We start from the raw sequence: 24,165 nt of genomic DNA, 5'->3' as shown, positions 1-24,165 counted from the left end.
TTAAAAAATAGCTTTCTTAATTCATACTTCATGGAAAAATCATCTTAAGTTGAGCGGATACTACGAATAATTCAAAAATGATGGAGGTGTACAAACTATCACATAATAGACATCAAAATGATTTTTTTTTTTTTTTTTTTTTTTTTATTCAATAAATTTGAAGTAAAAAATATAGTTTCTGAATATTAACGGTAAGACTTTTGGTATCGAGCACGGGCACCCGGACCACCAAACTTTTTTGGTTCGCATCGCCGAGGATCTGCGACCAAAAGTGTCCTGTCGTATGTGATAAGGATTTCTTTGATTTCCTTTTTGCTTGCTTCATCAACATCTAAAAAATATTTGCCAAATTAGAAAACGTTCAATTCATTTATTGACATTAAAAGTAGTTCTTGTGACCGTTTCAATGTGATTAAGTTCATAGTTTTTCATAACTATACTTACATTTTTGGTAATATGCAACTAACGCTTTAGCTATTGATTGCCTTATGGCATAAATTTGCGAGATGTGTCCTCCTCCGTTAACTCGGACCCTAATATCCACTCCAGCAAATTTCTCCTGAAAAGTTAAAGAAGAAAGCATATTAATCCATCAATTCAAATATTTCTTAACATTTAAAGTTATGAGAGAGTCAATTCAGTAAAAACCATTGTGTAATCAAGAACTATCATGTTCGGAATAAGTTAAATTCATCAGAATGACCAATTAATGTACCCTATGCTTTGTAAGACGAGAAGCTTGTAAAAAGCCTCTCAAAATGAAAATAAAACAAGTAAAATACCACGAACCGTGAAAAAGTACCTAAATCGGAAAGAAATTAAAATAAGCATACCTTGCCAAGAAGGAGTATCGGCTCCTGGAGTTTGTACTGAAGACCACGGGGCTCAAATAGCTCCAGAGGACGTCCGTTCACCCGCATGACTCCATTTCCTTGTTTACAGTAAGCGACCGCTGTGGCACTTTTCTGTACGGAAACATTTGATTAAAATCACAATAATTCAATATCGGTGCACAAAAAATATCAACAAACAGGCTATTAACGCGTGGTCAAGTTGCCATAACCTCGGCACGACAAATTGCACTGAAGAACTCACCTTGCGTCCGAAGACCTGAACGGACTGGATCTGTGGCTTTTGTTTCTGAAACAATCGCAATATAATGCATTTAGTTTGAATGATTTCGGGGCTAAAGTTTCAATTGTTTAAATAAATTTTCAAAAAGTTCACTACACCTTTGCCTGCATGGTGACGGATCGACCTCACGAAGTTACACGAAAGAACAAAAAAAAAGGCGCTGCAGTGCGTAAGGAAAGATGGAACTAGGTAACATCGGTCAAAATTTTTTTTGGAAAGCTGCGCGCTACACATGCTAGCCAACTGAACCAATTCAAGAAATTTATTTATTGGTGTTGTAGTTGGCTCTGTTGATGCACCGAAATTTGATTTTCCATGCATTGTTTGCGTAAGTATGTAAATACATATTCCTTATTACTATTCAATGATTTATTTCTGACTTTTAGATTTATTTACATATTCATTATGCTTATTTGACGAGGGGACAGATAATTTTTTCAATAAAGTTATGTCTTCTACTACTGTACCTATATACATTTAAACAAACTGAGCAATGGATAATTTTAAAATTACTAAAATTTAGTTGTAATACTTGAAAATTACTTTCTTAACTCTATGATTCACCATAAATTTAACTTATGTTTGAATAAATCATCGTGTAAAATTAGATTTATTTTTAGTTAGATGCATTACTAAATGAAAAAATAAGTAAAAGTTTTACATTTTGTACAAAAGTGTATTAAACGACAAAACAAATCACTCGACTTTTTTAGTCTTTTTCAATTTGAACATGACTCCTTCCACTATTGGTTTTTTTCCAACATCAGCAATAGGCAGAGTAGACATATGACTCTACAGAAAAAAAAAAAATTATTTATCCATTAAAATGTTGAATCATCCCGAAAGCTAGTTTTCATATTACCTTTGCTGATTTGTTTCTGGAATTCATATATCCTATTATCATGCTATTTGTTGAATGGCTCCAGAGGAAATCACCAATATTGTCTTCTGCAGAATATTTAATGGCAATCACTCCACCCAGTTTTTCATTGAGATTTTGTAAAAATTTGGAATCTACAAAATGTATTTATTTACTGTATATTATTGACATTTTTTATACTAATATGTCCTTACTTATAAAATCTGACGTCATGGTATTATGTACACTAGTAGTAGGGCAGTCAGCATCTACAATACAATCTGCAATGGTACGAGCTAACGAAGTACGTATGAGGTGTTCTCCACATCCAGATGTACTAGAACCAACTGAAACATTTCCTTTACTTGCCCAAGAACCACAACCCCAAATAGCAGCCTAAAAATTTGGATAAAAAAAACTGTTATATTTTTTTCTGAAAAATTTTTTTCAATTTTTTTTTAACCTGGCCAACTCTTCCTGGAAATTTTAATATAATTCCTCCACTAGAACATGCAGCTGCAACATTACCACATCCATCAATACAAACAGCACCTACGGTATCCATACGTTTTTTAATTTGCTGAAATAAATTTTAAGATTAAATTTTTTTAGCAAATTTGTACCACCTGATAAAAGCCGGCTGCTATACATACTAGAGTGACTTTGCTGCAATCACCTTCAACTTTTCTTTTGTAATGTTTGTAAATTTTTTTAGCTTTTACCGAAATCAAATTTTCAGCAGGTACACATTGAATCCCAATTTCTTTGGCCCACGCTGATGCACCAGATCCGGTCAATAAGCTGTAAATTTTGTTTGCATAACGCACTTGTACAGCTAAATAAAAAAAAAAAAGTTTTACCTTGGTGGAACTCTGCCATGTCCTATGTTTACTGTTTGGTATTGGCACAAGCATTTAGCAACTTGAATGGGATTTTTCACCCCAGTGATGGCACCAACTGCTCCATATTGCAAATTTGAGCCATCCATAACACTTGCATCACATTCAACATTTCCATCATAAGTCAAGTTGGATCCATATCCAGCATTTGTCAATGGGGAGTCTTCCAATACAGTCACAGCACTAACTGCTGCTTCCAATACACTGCTACTTGATTTGAGAGATTCTATTCCCTAAAATAAGATAATCAAACAATAATTTCATTGAGTTAAAAAAATTTTACAACTATTTGTTACCTTTTGACACGCTTCTTGACTTAATTTGAAATACTTTTCCTTCAATGTGCTAGAGTGCTGCCCTGCGCCTTTTAAATAAAATTCTGTGAAATAAATTTCGTCTCTAACTTTACTTTACTTAAATGTACTTACCCAGATGTACTGCAATAAACCCTTCGGTCGGATTATTCATTATCGAATCGAAATTGTTTGAATATTGAAATTTCTAATTAAGTATTCAATGTTTTACCATTTATGTACATGACTCGTCGCTCGTCATCTTCACACTGTATCAAAATATCGTTGCAAATCAATTAAGAGTTCCGGATGTCCTCGTGCAGATTTTGTTTAAATAAATCTCAATATGTCAACCGACAACAATAAAACATGTACTTACCTATACCAACTGATGGCAACTTGATGTCAAATCCCTATTTGATTTTTGGAAAGTTTTTAATCTGCACTTATAAACATACACAAGTTAGTAAAACGTTTATTTGATCAAGATTTGATCGTAAATATGAATATTTTTAACCGTGTTGTTCACACAAAACAAGTGAATGTGGTGTTAAGGAGTTGATCGAGTTGGAGCAAGTGTTTGATGTGCTCTTGAAGGTTATGAGAAAATTAACGCAACCCCCATCAAACGGTCGAGTGCGTCGTGTTGTGTGTGTGTGTATCTGTGTCGCGATTGCGATAAACGGAAAACGGACTTTTCATTGTCAATTTACATTCAAGAAATGTTGAAATTTCAAGCTACTAAGTAATAAGTATTGAAAATTGAAATGCTTTTCGATCCAGAAAATCCAAATAAATACTCAAAGCCGACTAGAGTCAAGGGAACACCCGCTTACAAATTCTTCACCAAGTTAAACCTATTCACCGTTTGTGCCATTGCTGGTCTTATAGAGTTGGCATTGTAATATTAATTTTATATTGTGAAATTTATTTCTTTGAAGCTGCAGTGGTTCTTGTTACTTACATTTTCTCTTTTCAATTATTCAGTCGCACACCTTATGTGGAAAAAAAATTGCAGACCATAGCTGAGTGGACAAAAGAGGAAAACGAGGCAACGGAGCTCAAGGAGTACCTCAATGATGCTTTAGTATCTCATATCCTTGAAAGAAAAAAGAGGAGGGATATGCCAAAGGATTCTAACTTGGAAATATGGTAGACTATTGCTAAAAAAATGTTGGGCAGTGGGAGCCAAGGTACAAGAGCAAACCTTAGATTTAAGTTGAGTCTTAAGAGAAGCAATAGTGACAGGTATGAAGATTATAACATCTGTAACATTTCTCTGTAGACTTTTAGCTTCAAACATTTTTCGACATTCTCTGGTGTAAAGATATGTATTAAAAGTAATAGCACTAAAATTTTTATGCATTCCTTCTTTTTTTCCTTTGATTCTAACTATTCAAAGTACTGATTATCTTCTTCAAGAATAATATGATTTCATTTTTTTATTCAAAAAATAACCTTCATCCACTTGTGACATGAAATTTTAATACATGTGACTAGTGCTCTATTGACTGATCTATTTCACATGTATATTAATGTGGTGTTACATGGAAAGACGACAATATTAAAATTTTGGAATATAATTATTAGTAGGGGAGAATAAGCATTTTTTTTTTTTGTAGCATACAAAACACTTTGGGTTCAAGTACAGATAGTTGCAGTAAATCATCGTCGCAAAATGATGGCGTATGCACCGAACAAAATGTCAAAAATGACAGCTTGGAAGATTTCCAATCCCCTAAAAAAGAAAAAGCATGCAATGATAAAAATGTCGATGACAGCTTGGCAGATTTTAAATCGCCCAAAGAAGAAAAAAAGCCTCATCCAATCCTTAAAAAATTTAAATTCGACAGAGAAAAGGTAAAAAAAAAATTGAAAAAATCCAAAAGCAAACCTACGAGATCTGCTGTAGATACAAATCAGCCGTCAATAGAGTCATCTTTTTTTAAACCACAAGCATCCAATCTAGCCGATAAGGAATCGTTTCCCTGTCCTTTGTGTCTAAAACCATTCAAAGATGATACGACATGCCATAATCATATGAAAACGTGTGCAGCGAAAAAAAAAATCTCTACAGAGCAATTGTTGGATGCAAAAAGATTACAAGATCGTCAAGCCGAAGAAAGAAAAGCATTGGGACTGCTAGCAGCCCCTGCCATTCCGGAAAAAAAAAAAACTTTTCGTTCAAAAAATTACGTACGTCAAACATTTTTTCTCCAATTGTTTAAAAGAAATTCTGTCCCCATTTGACAATATATTTTCAATTAAAATTGGGACATTCAATGGAACGAATCGTTCCAAAAATATAGCTCTCCCCAAAATTTTTCAGAGCACCGAAGATGATCCTCAGCTTCAGCTCGTTCTGGCCATGTCCGAATCATTGTACCAGGCAGAACAGCAGCAAGAATTTGAACAGGCCGCTGTTCTTGCCGGGGTGCCATCGGAGTGTCTGCAAGACATAAACGCAGAGGAACGTAAAACCCTGCAGGGATTTGGTTTCTCGACAAACAAACCGCTTCTAGTCGACGCCCCCGTACGGCAGAGTAAAAAAAGTACAGAAGCGACGGTGCTCTTACTAATGTTATCACCTTGACAGAGAGATAAGAATTTTAATGTTCCCTCGCTTTTACTATAGGAAAACTTCGTGGGCCTACGATACTTTTGAGCCGCTCGAAAGAGGACAAAGATCGCGTGCTGACGGAGCGAATAGCTTGCATTATCACGGGGGACGATGCCCTCACGCAATCAAGGAATGAGGACACTTCGACAGATCCTCAGAAAAGAACTGCCACTCTGCTCGCAAGTCAAAAACTTCGCAGTATCGAACGTTCGGTGAGTTATATTACGTATACAATTTATTAAAAATGTACTGTGTGCATGTATATATTAGGTATAGATAGGTTATTTATCACTGCGATGATCATTTTAATACATAATATTCCCGGTTAAGTATTTATTTATAGGTTAACTTTTGATCTTAGATTTTGATGTCCAATGCAAAGTATATATGTATATATATAGTATACTGAAGGACAAATATATATGTAGTCTATTTTTCGTGTTACAACAAGTACGAAGTAAGTATACCTAACTAAACAAGTCTTTTTTTTCAGAGTGACAGGCTGTGGGATCGTAGCAGGCTGACAAAAACGTGTAGTGATTTTTTTGTTGAACGGTTAAAGTCTCAATTATTAGCATTAGACACTGATGAATCATGTGCTGTGAGTATCCAATATCAGAAAATTAAATTTAAGTTGTTTGTTTGGCAGTTGCTTTAAAAAAGAAAAACAGAAACTCATTTTGCAGAATATTTTTTGATCAATTAATAATTATCGCGTATTTGTATTAAGCATGAATCACGATGGAATTAAAGATAAAGTTTGAGTAATTTTAGTCATTTCCCACCAGACAATTGAGCAAAAAATCTATTACTATTTCACAGTGTTGATGTAAATTTTAATATTCTGGCAGGATTTGAAGGCACCAAGTGAAAAAACTAGTTTTGATGCAAACCTATCTATAGAATATGAGCCTGACGTTGATGTTGAAATTCTAATACAAAACAAGTACGAACAGGACACATTATTGGACGAGATGGATCTTGAATTACATTATATGAAGAAAGCAATTGCTAACTGGAGTCAAGCCCTCAACAGCAGTGCACAGAGTGACGTCATTATTTTTGTTAAAAATAATAAGGAAATTTATGCCCACAAATTAGTGTTGTATGTGCAATGGTCAAGTATTTTACACAGTATGGAGGTGAATGACTCGTTAAGGAGCACAAAAATTAAAAATAAAATATGTTGGTTGACAAAAGATCAGCTTTCAGCATTAGCATTTTTAGAATTCATTTATTGTGGTTGCATTTCCAAAAATGTTGAGGTTTTCGATAAAAAAAATTTATTAGCTGAAGTTGAGCAGTTGGCAACACAGTATAAAGTAACACAGTTATTAGATTACATCAAATTAAAGCAAAATGAGCAGAAGACCTCAAAGTCAAATGAATCTCGCAATATTAGTAGACACAGAGGTGGTAAAAATGCCTCTACCAAATCTATAATGCATTCACCTTTACAGCAGTTCAAAACTCCAGCTCCATCAAACAAAATTTCTTACGAAAATTATAAGGTAAAATTTGACTTTGGACCCAGTAAGGTTGAACTGAATCTTTTACATATACTTTCATTTAAATTTTCAGGAAACTCAAGGGATTCCTGCTTTGCCTGCTAACGTGCAGCAAAATACAAGTTACATTAAAAAAAGAAGTAGACAGACACAAACTCATGATGTACAAGACTCCACAGCAAATTCTATTTCCAAAACAATGCAGAATCAGGGAACGCAAACAACAGAATCTTTAGAAAAATCTAATACAGTTACTGAAAAAAATGGATTGACTGAATGGAATCCCGAACCAGTGGTGGATTATCCAATGGAACCTACAGAGTCAAATGTTGAGTCAGTGATGAACTCTTCGGCTAGACCCATACAACCGATATTGCAAAATATCCGTGGACGACTCACTAATTCTCCAGAATTATTCGAATCATTGAATGAATCGCTTTTTGAAAGCTTTACTGAAAGACACACTCAATCGGAACCAAGTCAAAACAGTACGGCCTTAAATGTTCTTGTAGATTTGGCTAATGATGATGTGAATGATGATCAAGTTGATGTTGTTCCGATCACGGAAGAGCAACAAGTACAAGATAATCCGAATGAGTGTGAAATCGTCAACTCACAAAAGACAGTTCACAACTTATCGCCAACTCCAAGAGAAAATTCATCAAAAAATACAAATTGCGCGGAAGTGATTGCTCTTGAGTCGGATGATTCTAATAATGAAGAATCGATACACGATGCAGTCACACCACCGCGGCGTAATTCTAGTGAAAGAGACTTTAGAAGTATAATTGAGAAAGATTCGTTTTTAAAAAAAATTGACAGAATCAATGCAAAGGATGATTTGGCATCGGATTCGGAATCTGATTTGAGTATTCTACAACAAAAAGTGAAGAATCCATTTTTAAAAAGGCATCGCGATGATTCATATCGATACTTACAAAGTGATGGAAAGAATGGTCCAAACAAAAGAGTAATCAGCATACTAGAACAAGATGTGTTGGACGATGAAAAATTACAAAATGCCTCAGGAAGAGAATCGTTGGGAGAAAATCAAACCCTTGATCATCAGACTGAAAAAAAAATTAATGAAAATGTTAAGGCAAGTAAAGACCTTAAAAAACCTGACGATTTACAAATAGTAGACGATTTAGAGCCCAAAAAGTTAACAAAAGACATACCCTCAAGTAATACCAAAAGTAGTAGCGATAATATTTCGGATTGTTCTAATGCAACTATTGATGACAATGAGTTATCTTTGTATTCCAGATATAAAAAACAAAATCAGCATAACAACAGCATACAAAAATATCGCAGCGAGTTGAATCTTGAGTCAAAGAGAAATAGTTCACGACGAAAAAATCACAATACTAATAATGAAGAAAATGATGATAGTTTGAAAAGTAATTTAAAATCAGTTTCATCCGAAAAGAATGAAACATTGTCTGAAAAGAAAAAAGTTGAAGATGTAACTTTAGTTGATGATTCAGATGAAGAGGAGCAAAACCCTTCAAAAACTTCAACTTCAACAAAGTCTGATTCACACTTGCAAAAAAATGACAATTCGATTCCAGCACCTAACATCAGTCGATCTGAATATGCAAGTCTTTCTTCCATTGATTTAGTGGATCAGGAAATTTCAAAAATTATGAACGCTGCAGAAGAACCAAAAGACCAATTTGTAGATTTGTGTTACGATTCTGATGAAAACGAAAAAGGTTGCACGTCAGTAAATAAAAATGGAAAACAAGGAAATGATTTATCAAAACAGCAAAAGGAAGCTTCAAATAACGAAATAACCGCAAACAAAGATGATAATGCTAAAAAAAATCATAATCTTGATTCAAGTGAAATAGCAATCTTAAGCTCAGATGATGAAGATGCAGGAAAACCGCATGATTCAAAATCTGAAAATTCTAGTAAAAATAAAATTAACGAATCTAATAAAAATAATAACTCAAACAAAAACAATGATGTTGATCTTGGTTCCTTGGAAAATGATTGGTTTAATGACGATTGGACTTCTAAATCGCCCCCCGAAATAACCAGGGATAAAACACGTTCGTCTACTTCAAATTTAAACAAGATAAACTCATCTGCAAATGACCTGGCATGTAGAAATGATTTTTCTAAATTTGATTCACCACAATCACCTCTGGCCTTGCCGTTGCAAGAACACCAATCATATAAGAAAAAATTTTCTGAATTTGATTCACCACAGTCTCCTCCACTCTCACCTCCCAAAAATGTTGGACTTCCGGAAAACGAGTTAATAGAGATTGACTCCTCACCGTCATCGCCAGCCTCATATGAAGCAAGACCTACAGATGAGTTCTCAAAGTTTGATTCACCGCAATCCCCACCAGCTTCTCCATCCCAAAACGTAAGAATATTGCCAACTTCAACATCACCCATTTTAAGTCAAAACAGAAGTAGATCACAAGCTACGAGAAAACTTCAAACCAAATCAGCATCGACATCAAATTTTGAAACTCCTCCAAAAAAGAAAACGGAGAAAAAATCTCGTGAATATGAGGATGCTATGAACAATCTTAGTTTATGTGAAACACCCGAGTTGCATGTAAGATGAACATTATACTTAGATTACATTTATTAATCACTCATTTTCTTACAAAATTTTATCTTACAGAAAAAATTGAAGGAATTTGGTTTGAAGCCGCAAAATCGAAAGAATTCTAAGCTTTTATTGAGGCACGTATATTCAGAATTAGCTAAAAATCCGGAAAATCGTAAATCCAAGAAAAGACTTATAAATGAAGATTCGGCAAGTGAAACTGAAGAGCCTCCTCTTAAAAAGCCGAATTCTAGAGTGAAATCTAAAAAAGATTCTTCTAAGGAAAATGGCGCAAGTAAACAGAAAAAAAGCAAAGCTTCAGAAAATAGGTAATTCATTGATTTTTAATGATTTATATTTTGAGTTTACTGTGATCATTGACATAATTATTACATTTTAGAGAAGTAATTGCTGAAGAAATAAATTATGATGAGCCAGAAACAGCCACAGGTTTTACCTTAAAAGACTCTAAAAGTATTAAGGAAGCATTTGATAAACTGATTATGTCCGACAGGGGGTTGCATAATAAAGTTTTGACGTATGAGCCTTTGCCACTGGAAAATTTACATTCAAGTTTGAAGGAAAAAGGGTTCAAATGTGATAAAAATAGTCTTATGGATTTTTTGGATGAACAGGTCAGTATTAATTTTAAAAGCAATGCAACAAAGTTGTACAAAAAAATTGAAAGCATAATTTTTTCAGTGCATAACATTTCAAGTTAAAGCGGGGAAAAAGGACGATAGAAGAAAAAAGAAAAAATAATCTGAATCCACGGTTGTATTACTGTATAAATATTGTTTTCTTATCTTGTCAATCATTCGTTACGCGAATAGTTGATTCACAGATATTGTACATAGCTACTTATCGAAATTAGCTATAAGAATAAAAAAGTTATTTTCTTACATGAGATATTTTCAAGTAAAGAGAACCGTTTTTTATTGTATAAAAAATTTATTACGAATGTCTGAAATTGTTGAAAAAAAAAGACTAAAATAAATATTATGATAAAAAAAGAAATGAGAACATGAGTCAAATATAATTTATCACATGAAAATTTCTTTACAATTCCTTGCACATTTTTGTGGACAAAAAAAAAAACATCAGTAAACACTCTGTAATTTCGAGTGAAAATTTTCAAATGTATGTAATATCGTTATTTCATTAGTCTTATAAAACGTTTCGATGTCGCCACGATCGCTTTTATGATCGTTAATAAAAATAAACTACCACTTGGTTTCTTTCTGTCGCTTTTAATTACGCGCTTCGAGGTATCAGTTTATTTTCTTGTGGCTGTAAAAATTCTTCAACGATAGCAGACACCATCTCATTTAGAATACTTCGTAATTCATTCAAATCTCTGTAAATTCATAAGCAGAGCATAAAAATTTAGCAACTTTCGTTACTTTTGTCTATAAACAGAGTAGAATTAAATATTAAAAAAGTCATACGTACTTTTGGTCCGGAGAAGCACACAGCTCATTGTAGTATTTAATTTTAGGCTCTGTGCCACTACTTCTAAGAGTAGTGACCAGTCCGTTTTTAAACACGAACGTTATCATCTGGCTCGATTTGGATACAGGTAATATAGCTTTATTCCCAGGCTTGGTATTGTCGTATCCTGTAGTTAAGTCTCTGACGCTTGTGATAGGATACTTTCCTCCGAGAATGCTGGTTGGATACTTTAACACGTATATTTTATCATTAAAAAAATAAACAACTACGACGTAATAGTGAGCTAATACTTGTTAAAACTATAAAACTCAGCTCGACATTAAACGAAAAGATAAGATATATTATACACTACAAAAGTCGAGGGTATGCGTACAAGTTGGTGATGAATTTGCGATGGATAATATTAATAAAATGTATGTATTTATTAAAAGAAATGTGAAAAAGTACGAGCTAACAAGCAATATTTATTTTACATTAAAAATCCAACACGATTTTCAACGTCCCACGCAGTAATCTGAATCTTAATGGCTTTTCCAACGTAATTTTTATCCAAAGTTTAAAATAGTATTTTTTGCGTTGAATGTTCCTTCCAACACCTTAGTGAACTTAGAAAAAAAAAAAAAAAAAAAAAAAAAAAAAAAAAAAAAAAAGAAAAAAAGGCATCGTACACTCACATGTCCTTGATCTCGTCGAAAATCGGCGCGAGATAGTAAAGGGACTGTACAGCCGGTATGGCAAGCACGCCGAGGAGCAGAGACGGCACTAGCGTTAAGGAAGTCAAAAACACATCCTGCATTTTTCCCACCCAAAACGATTTCGTCGCTATTGCCGATGACGACGCTGGCATTCTCTTCTCCGCGGTACCTCGGGCTATCGCAGCTACTATTCCTCCAACTCATCCACGTTCGAATTACGCACTTCAATCCTCTTTACGCACGCACTGAAAATTTTCGGGAAATCCCAGCAGAGTTTGTCAATTTACTCTCCGAACTTCCGATCTTATACGCCAATGAAATCAAATGAGAAAAACAAAAAACAAAAAAAAATCCAAAGAGCGTGTACGCGAGATGCGACGTAAAATCTATCTGCCGGCCCGATGCTCGATGCATTTCGCTTACTGCGCGCGTAGCTCGCGCCAACTCGCGAGACTCGTAGGTGTATTGTAGTGAGCAATTTTTTCCAATGACTCGACGGAAACATCCATATGTAACAACGACTTTAGCACCTCAGCGGGTTACGTACAGCCCCGCAATCCACCGGATGCCGAACCGATTTCAACCGAACTCGCGCTTTATTTTATGATGCCCTCGAAAATAATCGCGTGGACGTCGTATAGGTCGATAGAGAAAAAAAAAAAATCGGCACACCCGATATATTCCAGTTAAATTACCCTACTTTTATTCTTCGTCTTTTTCCGTCGCGACGATTTGCCGCGTGCACCGGCACACACGATAATCTCGACGCGCGACGACGCGAGATAACGACAAACTTTTACTCTCTTCAATAGTTACACGACTGCCGATTATCTACGCGTTACATGGTGCCTTTTCCCGGCCCGATTGGCCATATTCTTATTGTACACTTTCGCACCCCACGAGAGCACACGACCTCACCGGCCTTGCAGATTACTTGTACATGTGCCGATATTGTTGCACATGCAACCCAACAAACAACATTAACAAACGCAAGGGATGACTAAGCTCGTCGAGGAGCGCGCGTGTGTACACGAAACTGCCGCTCGAAAAATTTGCACAAACGGGTTTTTATTAGCATTTTTTTTTTTCTTCTTTCATTTGATTGTCGTGTGATAAACTCGTCGGGCTTGATTCTATTTTATGTACAAATGTGTACATCAATCGCGATGAGAGTCGCAGAAACGTTTTGAGCCTCTAGATGTTTTACAAAAAGCAATGCAATTTTGACAAAAAACAAATAATCGAAAATACCGATGTATCCCAAGCTAGCCGGAACAGGTAACTGAATGGCGAAAACAATGTTTGCGCTGCCGTCGCGGTCACGGATTTTTTTCACGGGTCGCAAGCATATTTTTATCATAAATCACGATGTCCGATTGTGCGATATCTGTCCCGCGCTCTGTTACCATTACGACGCAGCAGCGATCAATTTTACAAACAATGAATTTTTTTTTTTTTACGTTCGCCAATCCATAGCACAAAATATACGACTCTTTCGGTTTTATTTGCATTAATTTTGGATTTCTTAAGTACACCGGTGCTTGTCGCGTAACGAGGAGTTTTTGTGCTTCTTTGCGAATGCAAATCTATAAGGTAAAACGGTGATTACTGTAATTAGCTTCCGAGAAAGATGGACTTTTTTACAGGTCGATTACGCCATATGAACTTATTTTCGATTACGCGACATATTACGTATGCTATGTAATTACTTATGCATCAACGTCAGGTATGCTATTATGGTTGATTCTTTAATAGATCAGTCGTGTGTAATTTCACTGAAAGACAGTCAAGTTCGCGTTTTTTTTTTTTTTTTACGTGCATTTATTTTTCAAAATGTGTAAGTGGAATTTTTTTTCAATTCACATCACATACTAGAAAATTTATGTCTTCGAGATAATTAAAAGAAATTTGATTAGTCAAGTTTAGCTTCAACTGATAACGTATCTAGAATTAAAATGTCTATATCTTTGATAAACATCTGTTTAGTTACTATCAGTTGGATTTTAGATCTAGTTTAACAGGATAAGATAAAATTCAAAGACTCTATTTGAGTAATACAACGATGAATAGTAAAAAAATATTGTACAACTTTTTCAAGTTACAAGAAAGGTAAGATATTTAAAGAAACTAATAATTAATGTGGAATTAATTATTTTCCACAACAACACTCAAACAATGGCTGCAAATATTTTTTGTCAGTGTAACAAAGAGTTGCTGCACGATTCATGATGTCACCGACGCAGTGAGCAAAACAAAAGCCATTAAGATTCAGTAGGTGCCATTAGTTAATATTCAAACTTACCGAATCGTCTTTTCCATCAAAATTTCTCAAGCGCTTGAAAATCTTTTTCGTTACCTCTGGCTCGTGGCAAATCCAGTATGAATTTTCGCTTATGTGATGGCCGTATCTGTAAAAATAAAATATTGAAATGTAAACGATAAATGCACTTGGAATAATTTTGAATATTTCAACAGTACGAATGCTTACTCGCAATATAATTCGTTTAGTTTGTCCATCAGCGTAAGGCCCATTGTGTCGAGGTAAGCTGTCATCTCAGCTACGCAAATTCCAGCACTCACGCCATCCTTGTCCAGCACCTTAGAACCACACATAAACCCTATGGCCTCTTCATAAGCAAATAGAACAGTTTTTCCTAATTTTATCAATTCAGACGCTTTGTTTCCCATCCACTTGAAACCAGTTAAAGTTTCCTAAAAGATACAAACATATTTTAAAATAATGTAATAATACACGTAAAATCAGTTGAAAAAAAAATGTGTTCACCTCAAATTTGAAACCCTCTTTTTTCGCCATAGACGCTAAGACTTTACTAGAAACTGTTGAAGCTAGCATATAAGCATCTGCTATATTGGCATCAGGACGTCTGACTTTGAATGCATGTAACATCCACCAGCCCAACAGGGCTCCGAGCTCATTTCCTGAATATATGTGCCATTCTCCGCTACAAAAATGCATTGTGAATTTTTTTCCCATAAAAGTCTTCAAATGGTTTTTTGTACATTAAGCTTACTTTTTAGTTTTTTCTGCACATGCAAGTCTATCGGCGTCAGGATCATTAGCAATGATGACTGTAGCATTGTTTGCATCGGCTGTTTTGATACTCAATTCCAATGCGCATGGCTCTTCAGGATTGGGGAACTTGACAGTTGAAAACTCAGGGTCAGGATCCTTTTGTTCTTCCACAGCTATAAAGGGCTACAAAAAAAGTACGTGCATTAAGTCATACATCAAATTTTTATGAATGAATAATAAATATTTAATGTTTACTTTAAAATTGGCAACTTTAAATGCCTCTGTCATGTAGTTATATCCAACACCATGTACAGGTGTGTATACAAATTTGAGTGAAGTACTCCTTGTAACTTCAGGATACAAAACATTTTCCTTTATATCATTAAAGTACGAAACCATTACTTCAGCCAATGGATCTTTGAATAAGGGGTTGTCATAAACGACAGATGTGTCCCACGATGATTTTAGTGGTTCAAGGTTTTCAAAAATACTTTTTTGAATTTCTTTATCATGAGGCGAAATAATTTGGGTACCATTGCCCCAGTAAACTTTGTATCCGTTATCTTCTTTTGGATTGTGCGATGCAGTAACCATGACACCAGCAGCACATTTATACTTGAGTACACCATACGGAATAAACGGCGTGGGACAGAGCTTGGAGTACATGTATACCTTAATTTTATGGTTGAGAAAAATTGCCGCAGTCAATTCAGCAAATCTAAAGATAAAATACTTTCGTTTCCATGATATTAAAAAAAAAAAAAAAAAAAAAAAAAAAAAAAAAAAAAAAAAAAAAAAAAATGAATAGTTTACCTTTTACTATTGTATCTACCATCGTATCCTAGAATAATACCTTTTTCAGCAACATCTGGAATGATTTTTAACAAATACTTGGCCAGACCTTGACCAGTTTGTATGATCACCAAGTCATTCATTTGATTGTATCCTGGCCCCATTCTTCCTCTAAGCCCAGCGGTTCCAAACTCAAGTCTCTTGAGGAATAAATTTGATAAAGTCTTGACATCATCATTATCAATTAAAGTCTGAATTTCTTGCTCTGCCTTGGTATCCTAGAATTTGAGTGATATTTGGAGTAAGTTTACAATGCTACAACAGTTTTGCAACGAAGTATTACACAGTAAACAATTACTTACTTTATTCCAGCTTAACCATTCGTTGATTTTGTCATCCAAAATGGAATTTCCAGTGTTTACAAAATTAGGTGGCATAGCGACGAGATTGAAAAGTATCTGCCTCCAAAGTCACAGCTCAACTGAGATACAAGTCTCAAAATGTGTTTGGCAATTGAAGATACTGAAACACGATAAATACGCAATCTATAATCAATTACGTACATATACCCCGGGGGAGCAAAATAACTATTACAAAACGTAGCGATTGCCAAAATGTGGGTAGAAAAAAAAAACTTGATGACTAACGATATCTCAATAAATTCCACTATTTAACTATCAAATATGAGATTCTGCCAGCTGTCTAAGACACGCAATGTCTGCGTAATCTAAATTTGTACTTTATCACACATTTCTCAAAGCAAAAAACACGTGACAAACGATGTGGACATGGAAAAATCATGTTTATCTCCGAATAAGTACTCAGCGGTTCGCTTAAAATAATACTTAATTACACATAAGTGGATATACTCACGATAAGCACCACGATGAAAACAGTCGTATGAACGAACGTTGTCTTTATTATTAAAAAACTCAACTTTTGAATGAGTTTAATCGTTAATCGAAGAGTAAGTAATAATATTTTTTTAGCATCTAATAAGGATTATCTTTCTCGCAATCAAATGAAATCACACGTATAATAACGAACAGTTGATTGTGCGACATGAGTAACAAATGCAACGACCCTGATATCTGAAACAAACAAACAGTGTGTTTTCATTTCGGGTAGAGAGTATTTTTCTTTATGCGTGTATGATCAATACGTGCATGCATAACTGCATATGTATAGCTGTCAAAAAATTACTAAAGATGATTTATTAATTCTATGTTATCAACTGTGCCATGCCCGCGTCTTATGCACCGATAACACACCAACAAAGGAAAACCTGCACTACCGACCGACGACTCTTGAGTTTGAATTTGAATGTGACATATATATTTTTTTCTCTCCCCTCGCCGCCCTCGCGCCATTCGATGTAACAAGACGAAGACGTCAACATTCATCAGCTTCACTGAAATATTTCAGCTATTTTCCATATTATGTATATAAGTAGGTAATAAAAAAAGGGCGAGCAGATGAGAAAAAAAAAAAAATTCTCATCTAGGCGTCAACGACGATATTAAAGAGTCATCTCGGCATGTATATATACTTGACGAGAGCAAAAGCCAAAAGAAGGGGATGAGCTTAATATTTCAGACGCATTGCTCTCCCCCCCCCCCCGGCTCTGTGCCCTCACCGAACTTCCATGAATGCGAAATTAGCCCTGAAAAATTTACGCATTGGACTGCTGATGCGGATACATCTTATAACTTGGGATGAGGAGGAGAAAAGGCATTTTCATATACGGTATAAAAGGGAGAAAGAGGGGAAAATCGATTAGGCAGTATACATACACACCCACACTCGTAACCTATTTTGCCACGGCTGCGAGAGAGCTTTTCCGTGTAAGTTGAAGTTTGAGTGCACGGAAGGACCCGAGAGAAACCCCCGATATATATATACATATATCCACCCCCTGCAGCCGAAAGCAATCGGATAATCTCCCGGCCCGCAGGAGCACGTATGTACACACGTATACGTGTACCTATATACCTATATGCAGCAGAGCGGAGTGCAGGCGTAGGGGGTGGGTGGGTAGGGGATTAATATTTATTATCGCGGGCTCGAATCAGCTGCCGTCGGCGCGTGAGACAAAGCTCATTTGCACACCCTTTTTCCCTCTCCTCTCGACTCCCGACCCGGAAAAAATAACGGCTGCGCAGAGTATCATAATATATAAGTATATACCACCTATTCGAAGAGTAGAGCCTTGAATAATTTCCGATCAACGGGAAATAGATCCTTGGAGAAGAAGTTGGTGTGGAACGGGGCAGCTGTGAGAGATGTATGTATGTATTGTACATAATGGAATGGACGAAAAATTCAAGAAGAGAAGGGAAAACGAGAAAATCGCACAACCGCCGCTCTCCCGGGGTATACGCGTGTATACGTATGCGTGTACACATATATCTACATATATACACCTATTCCTACCCTCGTTTTCTCTCTCTCTCTCTCTCTTTCCCTATACGGGGAAGAGTGGTGCTTGCGCACACGTTGTATGCTGTACAACCCCCCGTGCAAGCTCTCCCATATATACAACAGGGGAACCAACTGATGCGAGGAGTATGATACATATATATATATGCCGCGAGAACGGGGAGAAAGGGGGTGTGTGAGCGTGCGTATGTATAGTGCGCGACAACGAGGTGGTGCAGGGTATGGAGGAGGAGGAGGAGGAGGCAATGGACTTAGCCGCCGCTGCTGTCGCGTTTTTCTCTGTGCCGTATCGACAGTAGTACAGTCCCGCGTGGCTCCCGACGACCGTCGTCGGCGAGGAGGAGGATGATGACTCGGCTCGGACGCGAGTCGACTCTCGTGCCAGCGCTGATGTTACCGCAGCTAAACCTTTGCCGGACCTGTTTTTTATCATCATCCAACTGTACGAACCGCCTCACCCGTTACACCGACAAAGACAGACACTGCTGCTGAACGACTCTGCGCGACCGTGAGTACACTGCACTGTCCATATAATCATGTTTATTCGAGAGAGTGTTTTCTTTTTTTTTTTTTTTTTTTTTTTCCCCTCTTTCTCCGAAGGGAGAAGAAAAGAGCGCTACATATGCAAGCTCTCACCTCATTGATTATATACGAGCCCTCAACAGCTTCCGTCGCGGAGGAGAGGAAAAGTGCATTGTGGTTTTTTTTTTTTTTTTTTCTTCTTCGCGCACGCAATAGTACTATTATAAGTACAGGATAAAAAATTTTTGTTACTGCACGGTGGAGCGCTAAAATGCGTTGCACCGGCCTCGGGAGCGATTACGAAAATTAGCGATAAGCTTCGCGGCAGCGTGAATTATGCAAACAGAGGCCGACAATCCACGATACATATACCTAGTCGTACAGTTTGGAAGAAGGAAAAAAGCGCCCGATTTTTCCTTTTTTTTTTTTTTGCCTATCAAGGGGGCAAAGTTGTATTATATACCTGCGCCTCGAACTCTCTTTCTCTCCCCCGTGGAGCGTGCGACACTGATATTGTTGATTTTTTTTTTTTTTTTTTTTTCCAATACGTTATAGCTTTGCCCGCAACATGTGTTATCTCTCTCTCTCTCTCTGCGTGCTTTTTCCACGTCACAGGCATTACCTACGGGCTCCCGCTTCGAGATAAGGCACTTTTTGCGCACCGAAACGTAACAATTTTTTAATTTCAATCCGCCGAACCTCCACTGATTTTGCTGTCGATGAACACCCGCACCGATAGTATTTGTTCCTTATCGCGCCGAATACCCAAACAACTCACCGAACGGTGGAGGATTTTTTTTTTTTTTTTTTTTTTTTTGTAGCCGGCTACTTCAACTTTTACGTCCAAGCAGTATATAGCTTTTGCATATAATATTTTTTCTCTCGCGCGTGTGCGCTCGTTTCACGCAGGAGGTTTCGTCGTGATGGACGTTGGCCTGGTAAAAATAGCCGAAGACAAAGATTTCGAGAAGCTGAAGAAGTTGTACGACGACAACAACGACTGGAGGCTGGATTACAACAAGCCCGACCTCTCGGTGTGGACCAAGACGGTGCCGGGGATCAGTTTTCGCATGGTCAAGGTAAAATAACGACTTTTTCTTCCCCTCCCCCCCCACTCTCACAACTATATGTGCACAACTTGTGTGTGTGTGTGTTTTTTTTGTTTCGTTCACGCTATATATATATATTATTATTATTATTACGCCCGAGTGGTTTGAAATACATTTTTCGTCGTCGTCAATTGTAGATTAGAACACGATTTTCCGATGTCTTGCCTGAAACATTGTACGATGTGTTGCATGATCCCGAGTATCGAAAAGTTTGGGACACCCACGTCATCGACTCGAAGGACATTGGCTTTTTCAATCCCAACAATGACATTGGCTACTACTCGAGTAAGCACTCCCTGATGTGTATACAACCAATGACTGTACGACTATTTATTTTATTTTTTTCTTTCAATTTTCATACTCGTCGTGTATCTTTATTGTTGTTTGTATGTGGTAGTCGAGGTATTCGCACGCGCGTGTATACACCATGTGAAATTTTACTTTGCAGTGGCCTGCCCGTCTCCTTTGAAAAACCGAGATTTCGTGCTGCAGAGATCTTGGCTGGACACAGGACTGGAGCAGTTGATCATCAATCACTCCGTCTTTCACAAGGATTATCCGCCGAAAAAAAGCTTCGTCAGGGCGACCTCGTACCTCACAGGTGAATTGCATTTTTTTTTTTTTTTTTTTTTTTTTTTTTCCGTAATCCAAGAGTAAATGGTATTAAACATTGCACGTGATGAATGTGCGTGTACAGGGTACGTCGTGAGGCCGTCGAGAAACGGGGAAGGCTCGGAACTCGGTTACGTGTCGCATACGGATCCCCATGGCAAGCTGCCCGTCTGGCTGGTGAACAAAGTCACCCAAATATTCGCACCAAAGGTAAAATTACCCCGAGTTCCTTTTCTTTTCCATCACTTCTGATACATCATTCGATTGCAGATGGTGAAAAAATTACACAAAGCATCGGTGAACTATCCCAGCTGGAAATCGCTCAACAATCCAAATTACAAGCCATGGCACTTTCCGGAGCAGATCATGTCGCCGCGAATAAGAATAGAGGATGTAAGTATCAAATAATTTCAGCTGCTTGCGCGGAAACCTATGTATAGGCTCATGAGTTTTACGTTGGATTTGTTTTTTTGGCACCACCCGAGGCAATGTTTCAATTGCTTTTTTACTCATTGCATTTTTATGATAAATTTTTTGCACTCACATCACTGTAACGTATCATATATATATATATAGCCTAGTGTTGTTTTGCTATGTTGACACACATCATTGTAATAAGATTGTCGATGAGAAATGTAATATTTTTTTTAACATCCGTTGCAATCTTAAAAAAAGACTTTTCATGAAATATGCTCGTTTCACAAAAAATACCTATTACAATATTTTCTTAAATAATTTTTTTTTATAGGTGCACGTAGACTAGTGTAGTTATTAGAGCTAGCAACAACAAGAACAAAAAAAAAAAAATGCAATTACAATTGTTTTCAAAAAATTATATTTTATTATCTAGTGCGTGAAATCAGCTGAGGAAATGAAACATAAAAACAATTATGTTGACGAGTCGAATGTTAAGGAGGCGCGAAGTAAAGATATTGAAATTATGGACAGTGATTAACCTTCCATTGCGACAAGATGACTGTCGAGAGAAAAGTAGGTAGACAAATTCATTCTTTTTAAATTCAGCTTGAGACAAGTTCAATGTTGTAGTTTATGCGTATAAGTGTTGTGAGTGGGCGCAAATCAAAACGAAAAAAAAAGCATGACGATTGTTCGGTGATTTTATACGATTGAAGTTCGATTTAAGAAAAAAAAAAAGACGATTAATAAAAAAAGCGATTATCAAGTCCTGATCGATCAAGATGGACGAAAAATGTTAAAGTTATTAATAATCTGCTGTTACCGATGGTCACAATGATTACGATGTGAATATTAACACAGGCCACGAGTGTGCCAGAATGTTACAAGGCTCGGATTTTTACGCGCCAATTGTATAGTCTTTTGAAATAAAATTTAACAATATGACGTTTTTTAGTCATCGTAACAGTGAAGAAAAAAATTAAATTTAATAAAAAATCAAGCAAAACACGAATATAACGCGCAATATGCAGGGTATATCAAATTGTACGTAAGTTTTTGCGTTAAAAATCACTCGCAAACACAATAAAGTTAAGATACGTTGGATGAAATGCTCATTTTTTTCTCAATTTCCATTTGTACAACGTGAAATAATTGCGAAACACAAACTCGGGTTACAAGAGTATATATCCCATTACTGTGTACACTTTATATTGTGCGTTTTAACTTTAATCTTGTTGCTCATTGTACCGACAAAAGTAATGTTGAAGAATAATATGATAAAAGGAAAATGAATTTTTATAGGAAAAAAAAAAAAAAAATAGTTTTGAGAACCGAAATAAGTAGGTGGATTTTACACTGAGAGACAGTGAATTGATGTGAAATTTGTTTCAAAGGCTAGTCTCGTCGTCTAGTTAGTTAAATATTTGAAAATAAAATTGAAATATTACATTGTTAAAAAAAAATTTAGTTGAACGATAAAAAAAAATAAATAACAAAATATTTTAAAATGATAATAACGTTGAGAGACTCGTCTCACAGAAGATCTTGTAGACTTTTGCGAGAAAAGCGAAAGTTCGTTTTAAGGTCATCGCATTTTTGTAGAAAACATTTTTCTCTTTGACATTAAATAAAAAAAGACATTATTAAAAAAGTTAATCTATAAAATGTATATTCTAATTATGCGAATATTGAGTATCGTAAGATATTTTTAAACAATTTTAAATTTAAGTCTACTTTTTTCTACTTTACATGAACAAACGAAAATTTCTCTCCATTTTTCATATCTCCGTTATTCTGTGATTTTTACCAAACTTATTCTTATCATTGTAATTTACATATTATTACAAATAACTCCTTTTATCCATAAGACTGCCATTGGCTATAATATACTTGTAATTTTTTAACTATTCCAACAATCGCTTGAGCTCTGCTTGCAAAATGCAATAATACATGGATAATTTTTCTTGCACGTATAATTCATTTTTTGTGCATCAATACAACGTCAATTTTCCAGACAAATAACTAGCCTAGACGTAATATTTTTTATTTTCAGTTGCAAAAAAAAACAAAAACAAAAAAAAAAAAAACAAAAAAGAAAACGAAAGTAAGAGACAAACACTGCACTTTATTCTATATCATTATATTATTATACATAAAACACTTATTATATTAAAACGTGGATTTTTTATGAATTTTCAACAAACTTAATGATATATAAACGCATGGCGAAACAAAGACTTTGTTGTACGAGTTCAAGTCGTGATCGATTTTTGATTGTTACATACGATACATACATTTACATCTTTAAAAATGACATAAATGAACACACACACACACACACACACACAAAACGTACATTTATATGTGTAATATTATGAAATCACTGTAAACTTGTAATGAAAATAGTACAAAATAGAAATAAGTTGATCAAAACGAATTTTCTTCCGCACGCATATCTCGATGAATCTGAGAGACGGTGAGCGCGAAATATACAAGTATCCATACCGAAATGAAAATTTTCGAGAGAACAACGTGATCACGGCTCGGACTCTCTTAATCTTGCATATCAGTACTAATTGAAACCGTAACGAAACACACATGTACTTATACAAGCGCATTCACGTAAGATTTTAATAATAGTTTTGTCAACAACTGCACTCTGTTGTCATTTGTCAAACTAAAGTATATAACTATATCGTTACCGCCATATCACCACTATTATTTTCAAGCGTAATCTCCATTCTGATTTACAGTCTTATATATTGGCAAAAGAAACCTCGTGGTTAACAATGACCAAAGCAACGTGGTTCATTTTCATGTGGTAATATCAAAATGGTTTTTTTTTGTTTTCATTAGAGCTGATGAAAAAAATCTAAAATTTTGCAACGTTTGTGCAGTATTTCTAAGACTTGAAGAAACTGGGATACTTTTTCCGTCTTTGTGTGACTCTCAAAGTATTTTGCAGCCTTTTTCAGTGACTTGGAGAGTCCACGTCATTTTTTAACGAACCGACTGATGAAATCGACAAACGTCACAATCGTATACGTGAATGCAAACACCCGCGAGAGGTCGACGCGCCGCCGTTCTCGCTCTGTCTTCTAATATGACACCGACGAATCCATTTATCTCCTCGGTGCCCTGCTCTCCCGTTTTCCTTCCCGATTTTTCGTTTCCCGCCTCTGTCGCGGGTCCGCTGCTCTGCTTCCAC

General features: G+C 35.9%; 4 protein-coding genes across 5 annotated transcripts; 2 read left to right on the top strand and 2 right to left on the bottom strand.

The window, feature by feature from the left end:
* Nucleotides 1–142: 142 nt before the first annotated feature.
* On the bottom strand, nt 143–3,642 carry LOC106646923 (Taspase 1). 2 transcript variants are annotated; one of them, XM_089591375.1, is made up of 13 exons: nt 3,565–3,642; nt 3,321–3,454; nt 3,189–3,256; nt 2,854–3,125; nt 2,647–2,794; nt 2,457–2,573; nt 2,209–2,389; nt 1,997–2,148; nt 1,840–1,926; nt 1,096–1,140; nt 834–965; nt 445–559; nt 143–331 (listed from the first exon to the last, which is right to left on the bottom strand). In XM_089591375.1, exons 2-13 carry the CDS (start codon nt 3,358–3,360, stop codon nt 186–188), a joined length of 1,503 nt encoding a protein of 500 aa, XP_089447501.1. In that variant the 5' UTR covers nt 3,361–3,454; nt 3,565–3,642; the 3' UTR covers nt 143–185. The 2 variants fall into 2 exon arrangements, with proteins under 2 accessions (XP_089447501.1, XP_014218406.1); XM_014362920.2 differs by lacking the exons at nt 1,840–1,926; nt 1,997–2,148; nt 2,209–2,389; ... (4 more) ...; nt 3,321–3,454; nt 3,565–3,642 and adding an exon at nt 1,233–1,327 and having other exon boundaries at nt 148–331.
* On the top strand, nt 3,587–10,874 carry LOC106646921 (uncharacterized). The gene is made up of 11 exons (XM_014363144.2): nt 3,587–4,086; nt 4,173–4,433; nt 4,808–5,381; nt 5,515–5,737; nt 5,821–6,017; nt 6,299–6,406; nt 6,657–7,316; nt 7,387–9,891; nt 9,961–10,214; nt 10,286–10,520; nt 10,588–10,874. The coding sequence occupies exons 2-11, from the start codon at nt 4,357–4,359 to the stop codon at nt 10,645–10,647; spliced, it is 4,893 nt and encodes a 1,630-aa protein (XP_014218630.2). The 5' UTR covers nt 3,587–4,086; nt 4,173–4,356; the 3' UTR covers nt 10,648–10,874.
* Pgm2a (phosphoglucomutase 2) lies at nt 10,645–16,991 on the bottom strand. The gene is made up of 10 exons (XM_014362934.2): nt 16,732–16,991; nt 16,221–16,380; nt 15,880–16,136; nt 15,322–15,784; nt 15,065–15,249; nt 14,818–14,995; nt 14,521–14,744; nt 14,335–14,440; nt 11,338–11,564; nt 10,645–11,242 (listed from the first exon to the last, which is right to left on the bottom strand). Exons 2-10 carry the CDS (start codon nt 16,293–16,295, stop codon nt 11,140–11,142), a joined length of 1,818 nt encoding a protein of 605 aa, XP_014218420.2. The 5' UTR covers nt 16,296–16,380; nt 16,732–16,991; the 3' UTR covers nt 10,645–11,139.
* A 2,725-nt stretch (nt 16,992–19,716) lies between these two features.
* Nucleotides 19,717–21,695, top strand: LOC106646846 (START domain-containing protein 10). The gene is made up of 6 exons (XM_014362997.2): nt 19,717–19,898; nt 20,066–20,213; nt 20,377–20,529; nt 20,626–20,750; nt 20,811–20,933; nt 21,391–21,695. Exons 1-6 carry the CDS (start codon nt 19,743–19,745, stop codon nt 21,493–21,495), a joined length of 810 nt encoding a protein of 269 aa, XP_014218483.2. The 5' UTR covers nt 19,717–19,742; the 3' UTR covers nt 21,496–21,695.
* The last annotated feature ends 2,470 nt before the right edge of the window (nt 21,696–24,165 follow it).

This window comes from Copidosoma floridanum, unplaced genomic scaffold (assembly GCF_036245765.1).
Source record: "Copidosoma floridanum isolate Cflo_tuat_1 unplaced genomic scaffold, Cflo_Japanese_pri ptg000013l, whole genome shotgun sequence".
Taxonomy (NCBI): Eukaryota; Metazoa; Arthropoda; class Insecta; order Hymenoptera; family Encyrtidae; genus Copidosoma; species Copidosoma floridanum.
Note: the sequence above shows the minus strand (reverse complement) of the source record. Positions and strands in the feature narration are given on the sequence as shown.

What these genes read in the sequence shown, in the direction of transcription:
- LOC106646846 (XM_014362997.2), top strand. Translation starts at nt 19,743, where the DNA reads ATGGACGTTGGCCTGGTAAAAATAGCCGAAGACAAAGATTTCGAGAAG. An exon ending in GGCGACCTCGTACCTCACAG is followed by an intron (nt 20,530 to 20,625) that starts GTGAATTGCATT and finishes GTGCGTGTACAG; the next exon opens with GGTACGTCGTGAGGCCGTCG. An exon ending in CCCAAATATTCGCACCAAAG is followed by an intron (nt 20,751 to 20,810) that starts GTAAAATTACCC and finishes ATTCGATTGCAG; the next exon opens with ATGGTGAAAAAATTACACAA.
- LOC106646923 (XM_089591375.1), bottom strand. Translation starts at nt 3,360, where the DNA reads ATGAATAATCCGACCGAAGGGTTTATTGCAGTACATCTGG. An exon ending in TTCCAGGAAGAGTTGGCCAG is followed by an intron (nt 2,390 to 2,456) that starts GTTAAAAAAAAA and finishes CCAAATTTTTAG; the next exon opens with GCTGCTATTTGGGGTTGTGG. An exon ending in CATGACGTCAGATTTTATAA is followed by an intron (nt 2,149 to 2,208) that starts GTAAGGACATAT and finishes TACATTTTGTAG; the next exon opens with ATTCCAAATTTTTACAAAAT.
- Pgm2a (XM_014362934.2), bottom strand. Translation starts at nt 16,295, where the DNA reads ATGCCACCTAATTTTGTAAACACTGGAAATTCCATTTTGGATGACAAA. An exon ending in AATGGTTAAGCTGGAATAAA is followed by an intron (nt 16,137 to 16,220) that starts GTAAGTAATTGT and finishes CTCAAATTCTAG; the next exon opens with GATACCAAGGCAGAGCAAGA. An exon ending in TTGATGGAAAAGACGATTCG is followed by an intron (nt 11,565 to 14,334) that starts GTAAGTTTGAAT and finishes TACGTGTTAAAG; the next exon opens with TATCCAACCAGCATTCTCGG.
- LOC106646921 (XM_014363144.2), top strand. Translation starts at nt 4,357, where the DNA reads ATGTTGGGCAGTGGGAGCCAAGGTACAAGAGCAAACCTTAGATTTAAG. An exon ending in TTCGCAGTATCGAACGTTCG is followed by an intron (nt 6,018 to 6,298) that starts GTGAGTTATATT and finishes CTTTTTTTTCAG; the next exon opens with AGTGACAGGCTGTGGGATCG. An exon ending in GTGAAACACCCGAGTTGCAT is followed by an intron (nt 9,892 to 9,960) that starts GTAAGATGAACA and finishes TTTATCTTACAG; the next exon opens with AAAAAATTGAAGGAATTTGG.